The sequence below is a fragment of the Juglans regia genome, chromosome 11 (genome assembly GCF_001411555.2).
Source record: "Juglans regia cultivar Chandler chromosome 11, Walnut 2.0, whole genome shotgun sequence".
Classification (NCBI taxonomy): domain Eukaryota; kingdom Viridiplantae; phylum Streptophyta; class Magnoliopsida; order Fagales; family Juglandaceae; genus Juglans; species Juglans regia.
The window spans coordinates 8,848,909-8,858,390 of record NC_049911.1 but is presented as its reverse complement, the minus strand read 5'-3'; the positions used below and the strand labels follow the sequence as shown (position 1 = coordinate 8,858,390).

The 9,482-nt window shown below is 33.7% G+C and overlaps 1 protein-coding gene across 2 annotated transcripts; it reads right to left on the bottom strand.

Annotated features, from left to right (window-relative positions):
• Positions 1-2,397: 2,397 nt before the first annotated feature.
• On the bottom strand, positions 2,398-9,371 carry LOC108992051 (UPF0183 protein At3g51130). 2 transcript variants are annotated; one of them, XM_018966501.2, is made up of 15 exons: positions 9,128-9,371; positions 8,512-8,594; positions 8,207-8,281; positions 6,799-6,866; positions 6,622-6,727; positions 6,463-6,523; positions 6,192-6,358; positions 5,859-5,921; positions 5,248-5,295; positions 4,414-4,527; positions 4,219-4,318; positions 4,063-4,136; positions 3,264-3,368; positions 3,001-3,060; positions 2,398-2,656 (listed from the first exon to the last, which is right to left on the bottom strand). In XM_018966501.2, the coding sequence occupies exons 1-14, from the start codon at positions 9,222-9,224 to the stop codon at positions 3,013-3,015; spliced, it is 1,209 nt and encodes a 402-aa protein (XP_018822046.1). In that variant the 5' UTR covers positions 9,225-9,371; the 3' UTR covers positions 2,398-2,656; positions 3,001-3,012. The 2 variants fall into 2 exon arrangements, with proteins under 2 accessions (XP_018822046.1, XP_018822045.1); XM_018966500.2 differs by having other exon boundaries at positions 3,001-3,063; positions 9,128-9,347.
• Positions 9,372-9,482: the final 111 nt, after the last annotated feature.

Sequence of the window (9,482 nt, the reverse complement as noted above, 5' to 3'; positions counted from 1 at the left end):
TAGATTCTATGAACCCTTGCTAATGAAAGTTGAATCTATGATTTGAGTTAAATTTTGAGCCTTGTAATTAGGATTTTTTTAACTCTAGAATCTTGGATCAATGATTAGATCCTATGAACCCTTGCTAATGAAAGTTGAATCTATGATTTGAGTTAAATTTTGAGCCTTGTAATTAGGGTTTTAGGTTGAGTTTTGATGAACATGCAAGGATTTATGGTTTGATGCAAGTTTTGAAGATTTATGCTTTAATGTTGAAATATGTTATGATATGTTATGATATGTTGTAAAATGGTGCTAAGACCTAACTAGGAAATGTATATGAAGTGTGTGAATGATTTAGTTCTTGAAAACTTGCTACCAAAGGATCTAATCAATATAGCCGAAAACAAAGCATGAAAGAATCGGTTTAGGGTATAGGGCATAAAAATTATGATATTTCTTTCTTATGACAAGTATATGACCATGATGATTGTATGAATGGTGTCTTAATGTATTACTAAATTATGATTTTAATGTTGGTCATATGTCAAATTCAGATAATAGCATAAATATGAGGGCCAAAAATCAAATCAAGTGTAAAATTAGGATTAGAAGTTTCGGCCATGGTAGGGTTCTCATATTAGAGTATATATGATCAAATGTGTAAAACTGTATTTATAAAAAGAATATATATATATTAATTTATTATACCAAAAATGCATTTATCCTTTATATGTGTGTGTGTATCAAAGTAAATTTATATTAATAACTTAATATTAATGTTTCTGTTTAAAATTAAAATTTTATGTTATATTAATTTCTATTATAAGATTAAAATTTATATGTTCTATCCAATGCTATAAGATTAATTTTATGTTATAAGATTAATAGACTTGAATAATAAAATTATAATTTCATATTATATTAATTAGCAATTTAGCATGTAATATATATAATATAATATAAAAAATTATAAATATATACCGGTTCGGTTCGGTTTAAACCGATTTTTAAAATATGAAAACCAATATTGCACCGGTTTAGAACCGGTTTTGGTTCTTAAGAACTTGTACCACACCGGACCGAACCCAGTCCAATTCAGTTCAACCGGTTTTCTGGTTTCTTTTACATTCCTAAGCACAAGAATAAGAATGAATGAAATATATTTATGAAAGCAAGCATGTCATGAACTATGAAAAGCTCTATTGTTATTAAGTTATATTTTTGCATGAGCAAGTCCGTATCTGTCATGCATACATGTCATATTAATTAGCGTGCATGCTTGATATACTATTAGTAGCCTAGAGTCAACTTGTTGAGATTGAAAAATCTCACCGTGATAACCTCAACTACCATTCCTTCAGAATGATAGAAGTCGTGTCATGAAACAATGGAGCATATCACCATAGATTTGATAAGGTAGAGTAGATCGAGGACGAGTATAGAAGAGCTACTGGAGATGATTCTCCAATTCTTTAATGGTATCTTGACACTAATAGCCACGATGTGTGAGCAATTTGGCTTATAGTTTAGATTTCCTTATGTTTGTAATGAATAAGCTATTACTCTTTTACAATGTTTAATTTTGTCTTGAAAACTTGTTGGACAAATGATGATTTTTTATGTGTATGAATGAAACGAAAAGTTGTTTTGAGATTTAGCATTATAGTACAATGTATGTTATAAAAAGAAAAAAAATATGTTGTGTTTACTATATATTGTTAACTGTTATGAACAATGATATATAACTTTATGTTACATGTCCCAATACTTCAATCTCCGTCAAATCCCAAGCGAAGTTTGAAGGCATCACATATATACACATATTGTAGTGATTTGGTACATACGACATAATATTTATCAAACCTAACATATGTAGTAAATAGTACATATATAATAAGTGGTAAAGTAGTTGCAAAATAGTTGTAAGGCTATCATTTTCTTATTATATAACTCTTATTATTTATAATTATAACTTATATGCATGTTTTAGGCTTTTAACCCTTAGGAATTTTGTTATGTGCATTTTTTAATAGGTGTTTTTATGCATTATTATATACATATTTTAATTAGACTAATTAGTGTATTTTGACTAATTATTTTTTAGAAATTATTTAATTATATGCCTGGACTTTTGAGCTAAAAATAATATTTAGGGCCTAAAATCCATATTTGGGTTAAAGAAAATTAATCAATTTCTCAATTTATCTCATCTCATCTAATTATTGCAGCTTTCTCAAATCCTCACATAAAATAAAATAAACAATTCAACTTTTTCAAATTTCAAAATAAAAATAATATTAAAAAAATATATTCTAACAATATTTTATTTAATTTTTTAACTTTCATCTCAACTTAAACGAGACAATCACCCCTATAAAACCAAATCCTACCGAAAAACATCAAGAATACCGAATGTAACATTCTCCAAAACAAGAACTAGCAACTAGAATGACATGACATGATTTTGGAGAAACAAAATGCATGCATCTTTTAATAATTACAAAGACATACAAGTCAATCGTCATCGTAATATCAAACAATGATGATAAACAGGTTTCTATTATCTGTACATATTTATACATGACTGTACAATTTTCAGTGTCCGTGACGTGGTGACGTTTACAAAGAGAATCACTTACTCCCTGTGATAGTGCCAGCATCCAGTTCGGACAACCTAAAAATATAAAATCAAATATGAAACAGGGGTCAGAAAGTGCAATAACCAACAGTCTTTCTGCGAAGGTTTATGTTAAAGCAAGATAAGTGTCACAATGCAGACACGTGTACTCCACATCATGATAAAAGCGGTGAAATATTTCAGGAAAATGGTCCTCTAGAAATGGTTCCAATGGGAGGAATATGATGGTGATTAAATGAAGAACCAAACTTCCCATATGAATTTTTGTTGATGAAATCTCATTGATGACAATCTCGAAAATTATATAGAAAGTTTGCAGGGGCTGAATGTGCGCAAAGATAAACAACATCAATGAGGAAGAGGAGGAAGGATCAACCCACCATATTTTATAATTATGACTGGAAAAGAGTTACAGTCGCAATATAGCCATTCTTCATCACCTGCTAGTATCAAGGAACTACTTATTATTAGCGGTCCCTTTAACCACCATAGGGTGGCTTAAACTACACAATAATAATGGCAGATGCACCAGAAGTCTAACTTTTCTTTATTTTTATTCTAATTTTTATTTTTATTTTTGAGAGCAGGGAGGGTGTTCAAAGATTGGAAGCAAAATGGAGGGATAAAATCGTGGTTAACTCACCTCAAAGGCAACATTTTGATAACCATATACCAATGTAGATCCGAAAGGATTGCTTGTAGAGCCTTGTGTTTGGATGGCAGCTCGCCCACAGTCGCCAAGGATTTCCTAGAAGTGAGAATCTTTGGTTACTACCTCAACACCAATTATAAAGGAGATGGACAATAAAAGCCAACAGTAACTAGGATACAACAGGGTGCCTATTCTCTTTCTTTATTAATTTCTTGGGCCACGCAGGAACCATTAACCTGAAAAACTTATAATTTGCCCCTCCCGCAAACTAATCCATGTAGCTGAGAAATGAAAAATCTAGAAAATGCATACAAATTGCAATGTATGAATCTGATAAAGAGCAGTCTAAAACAAGGAATGAAATTCCAACCACCCCCCCCCCCCCCCAAAAAAAAAAAAAAAAAAACCATGACCAATAGTGGCATATTCTGATTGGATTTTTATTCAAACACCTAATATCTCTGAAACATTAACCATGGAAAAGTAATAAAAGGAAGAAAATGGAAAAAATAACAAGAAAATTAAAAGATGAAAACTAAGAAACATCGTGGAAAGATATTTTCAGATCTAATCCTCCTTTTCATTATGATGAGAAGAAAAAGAAAAACATTATAAATTTAGCGAAAGTAAAACTGTGAATATAAATGTCAATCAATATAATAAGCAACGCGATTCCAAATGCACATCTATTATAATCTATTAGAACTACATAAACACCAATTATTTAAATTCATCAAAGATAAAATTGTTCCAGATAATAAATATATTAAAGTGGGAGAAAACAGATTACCTTCACTTGCTCCCACTTGGTGCTTGGTGTAATCCTGTGTCCACCGCTATTAACTTCCTCAAAAGACCCCTCAACTGCAGGAAACAAGGTGAAATTGGTTTCTGTTTCTCTTTCGAAGGTGATAATTGCAAACGTCAGAAACAGAAAAGATCTTACGGTCTGAACCGAGGATAACAAAATTGCACTTTATATATGAATTGAAATCTGCATGACCAGGATAGTTTGTATGCAAAACAAACTTCTTGATCTTATGAGTCTGCAAATACAACATTATGATATTAGCATTTCTGAGTGCAAAGTTCGTAGCATCATGATTATTCAAATATCAGTAGGACCAAAGAAAGTTAATACCTGTCCATCGAATAAGATGTCCAGACCACGGGTAAAATAGTTGTAGAAATAATCACCACAAAGTGTAGTCCGCGGACGAGGGTCTGATGCAGAGTGAATAACCATTTGGTCAACCTGTATGACTAACAGAATCAATATTCACTACCAATGAAAAACAAAATAAAATTAATAAACAAAATTATAGTGCTTAGACACCAGATCACCAAACAAAAATAAAAAAGCCCACACAGTGTGTGATCATAACCTTTGTGGTCAAAGACACTGAAAGACATTAATGGGTTATGAATAATGGTACGTGTAGATCTAAAAGAAAGCATAATGACAAATAAATATTCCTGTCTGCATGGCAAAATAATTGGGACAAGGCCAAGTCAAGTGAAATTAAGTTGGATACTTCTTCATAGACTTATGCTAAACAAATTAGTAAACCAAAACAAAAAAAATTGAAAATTTATTTTGAAACATGTGGCACACAGTAGCCTACAAAATGCTATGATTTAGGGTCAAAGACATGAGATGTTATGATTTACATTGCATGTACGATTATAACTCAAACAATGGGAAGTCCTGGTTGCATAAAAAAGAAGTACTGGTTGCATTGCCTACTGCTCAGGATAAGGCATTGTTCGATGATCAAGCTGAAATTGAGTAAAATACTTGGTAGTAAGCTTAGGCTAAACATCCTTAATTATATGAATCCTTGTCCTCCCATCAGCATACATGTAACCAATTTCTACACATTCTCTAAAATACAAATACACCTCCAAAATATTTAAAGAGATTCCGAAAATTTGTACGGCACTCTAAGTAGAAGACTGGGAAACTAAGCAATACCTGCTTTTGATGAATTCCACAAGGACGACCTAATTCAGTCCAGACGTCCTGCAGGAAACAGGAACTACGAAATTAGTGGTCACAACATTGTGCCAATATTGCTCATTATAACACCACACCAAAAACTAGTTATAGAATGACAAAGAAGTAAATGATACACAAAGTAAAAATAATAGACTACTAGAAACTTAATAAAATATCAGCTCATTTATGGAACCAATAAAAATAAGAGATTAAAAAATGCATAAAAAAACTAATTTAATTTACAAAACTACTAGCATTAAGAAATACCAAATTATGTGTCAAGTTGATATGGGTGTGCGGGGTGAGTGGGTGGTGCGTGGCTGTAGGGGTGCCTGTGTGTGTGTATGTGTGCGCGCGCGCGCGCATTTGTGTTACGGATAGAAAGATAGACCACTATAATTATACTCCATCATGAAGCATCACATCTAAGCTTCCACATAACATTAAATGATGTGTACCAAGACAGAAGCAATGTGTCAAAACATTTTACAAGTAATAAATGAGCAAGAAAGCATTCACCAGAAAAATCAGGAAAAGAAACACCAAAAAGGAAACTGATGCTTAACGAAATGAGACATAAAACTTACTTGTGGAGATGCACCAAAAGGAATATGCTGGCCACCAACGGTGAAGTATAATTCTTCTCCAAGCTGAACAAATACCAACTGAATTAAATTAGATGCAAGAATCACACTGACAAGGGTCAGAAAGGTTACTTCCAAATATAAGCATGGGAAGTAACACAATGGGCCAGTACTAAAACAATCAGACGCAAAAGCCAGCAAAAGCGAAGTGTTACTTCCATTGTTTTAGTTCTCCACATAGTTTTCTCAGAAAACTCAACAGTAATAAAACAAGACCCAAGGATAATGACAATTCGATCAAAACATAATGCGGCAAAATAAAGGATAAAATCAAACCTTAACATGCACCTCCTCCATGTAAAGGCTGCCAACAGGTAATGAAGGAGCAGAAGCCTTGTCCATTAAGGATCCTACACCAACTTTCTTCTCCGTAGAACCATCATATATGGAGACACGACATGTCACCGGTGTGGTACCATCCGGAAACTCTAATGGCAATTCCGCTTCCATGACAAAAAGGAGTCAAATTAAGCTATCTGAACTTCAAAATTCTCTAAAAATGATATCTAAGTTGGAAACTACTGGTTGAAAAACACTGAAACAATACCTTCCCTATCATGGCAGCAATCTGTATACTGGCTAGGGATTGGAAAAGCAAAGGATAGGCCCTGCAAAATACACACATTAGAAACCCAAGCACGCAAGTCAAAGATATATTTTGAAAAGAACAAAATTTATGACAAAATTATGTATTTTGTATACATACTGGGTAAAATAGAGTGTAAACACCTCTTTCTTTATCATAAATTCCAGGAAAGGTTGGCCCAAAAAGTGCATATACAGCTACAAAAGTAGCTAGTGTGGATGGCCCCCTAAGACAAAAAAATGCATCAGTCATAAATTAACAACAAAAAACTCATAAAACTGAAGCTTGATAACTCACCCAATCAAAGAAGTTGCATAGCGCATTTGAAGCCGTTTTACATCAAAAATCTCAATAAGTCGTAATCTCTGACAGAGAATTCAATGTTACAGTAATCAAAATGGCTGATGATGTAATCATACACATATAGTCTATAACGATAAACAACAAATAACAGCCATCCATGGGAGTATACACCTATTAGAATATATTAGACACACAAGATACAGCACATAAATGCATATAGTATCACACAGTGAGAAAAGAAAATGGACATCGACCTATAGATTTCAGAGAACAAGGCACTATGAAAAAAGAAAACGGAAATCCACCAACAAATTTTGGAGAATACAACACTGGGCCTCGTTTGCATTCAAAACCCACCTCAACTCATTTCATCTCGTCATTACAACTTTTCCAAATTCTCACAAAAAATATAATAAACAATTCAACTTTTTCAAATCTTAAAATAGCTTTCCCAAATTTCCACACAAAATATAATAAATAATTCAACTTTTATTCTACTATTCACAAACCATCTCAACCCATCTCAACTCATCTCTGAATCCAAACCACTCCCAAATGTATCCACAAAAACTCAAATGAGAATGGGCCTCATAATTCATAACATAAAGTAACTGCACTAGCTGATCCAATGAGGCAAAAAAAGAAAAAAAAAATCCTCACCCCCTGCAATAACTAGAAATACAAAATGACATTATTACAATAATTGATTTACTCAATCTGTGAATTGGAGAACCTATGCCAAAGAATATAGCTGTTTTATGAAATGGTTACAGGGCCAGAAGATGCTTTGCCAAGGATTTAATTTTATATACTCATATCAATAAAGTATCATAAAAGAAAAAATAAAACCTCCAATTTCAAAAACAAAATCTCCATTAAGGTCACCAGTTCACAATTTTAACATATTGGAGTGTGTAATTGGGCTATGCCTATTCTTATTAATACAATTGTTTATTTATTAAAAAAAAAACATATTGGAGTGATTTGCATGTTCTGTCCCGCATATAATTTCTTCAGTTGGTGCAACAAACATGAATATCATGTCCTATGTAGTTCTTCAAATTAAATTGGCAGTTAAAAAGCACAAGGTATCTAGAGGAGTACAAGGAGGAACCTCTAGTTTGAAAAGTCAAAAAGGTGAACCTTAGTTCCATGATTTAGCCATAAAACTCAACCTGTGCATCACACAAGCTCTTGCCACATTTGTATAAAGAACATTGATCTTTCGAAGCATGAGTGACTAAAACTACTAAAATAATCATTTCAGTAGGTACAACATGTAATTTTTAAAGCTTTATCATCCCATCGAGTAACTGGTAAGAAAGGAACCCTCCAGATACATATTCAAAATGCAGCCCGAGCAGGAAAGCTAACAAGATATGAAAATATACGAAAGTAATACCTGGGACCAAGGATCAAAACGAAGATGAAAACCATGATCTGGAAAGCTGATAACAATATCCAATTTCAATGGCTCCTGCATAAACAGATTCAATAAGAGGTTCTTACAATGAACCAAGTACATGAGACACCTCTAGGTGACAAATTAATGGGATAAATAACGTCCATAATTGTCAATTTCATATTTCAGTAAATCCACCCAGAGCCAAAGATGGCATCCATTTAATTCCCAACAAATTTTCAAAGCAGCTCATATGCGTTTGTGTGTGTAGATGACACATGATATGAATAATCTACAATCCAAACCTCATCGAAGTACTTCACATGGACAACATCATAAATCGTAGGCTGCTGCTCTATCTGAGCAAACGCTTCGCATATCGGCATTCCTGCAAAAACATGACGAGATCTTCAGCGGCAAACACAGGGGCAGTTGCTAACGATTAAAATGCCGAAAGTTTTCATAACATCCGAGTGTTTGACAACCAAAAACCAATCCAACAAACACATAAACATAGAGCTCACGAATGAAGGGTTAATAAGACCAACAACTAATCGTCTCGCAACTAATGACAAAAGCATCGTTATCATAACCGAATCCCTCAGTTCGGTAGCTCAGAAAACTGACAAAATGGAACGTAATTTGAACGCCCTACGTTTTGAGCTCCAATAAATGTATGACATTTTTCCAGGCCAACTTCATTAAATTGCAGGATTCTTCATATTCTTGCGTTGTCTTGGGAATCAAACAGGTGAATTATTAAAAATAAATAAACCTAATTACGATGAAGTCCAATCCAAATATTCATCTGATTATTATTAATTTGCCGAGAGTGATCGAAACAACTATATCACAAGAATCAAATTGTCGCTCAATTTGATCGCTTAAAAGATGAAAACTCAGAAACCGATCGAGAATTACCGAGAGTGAAGGGTCCGATACCGAAACCGGGTCGGAGATCGAGAACGATGGCACCCATGGCCGTGCCCTCGCACCGTCGTCCTGGTCTCTGCAACATAATTTTTTTTTTTTTCCTATGTTGTTTGGGGAAACCTCCTTTGCTTTCGTGAAAAGGAAACACGCAGGTGTACCGTGTAGATTGTTAAATACAAACACCGTGTGTTTGATACGTCTCCCCTTCCATTATCTCCATTGCACGAAATATGTCAACATTCTGATCCAGGACCCCAGGTGGTTGTGTCCACCTAATGGGCCTCGTCCTATTGGCCATTGGGCCCCGTAAAAAGCCCGAATTTCTAAGCTTAGCGGATAATCT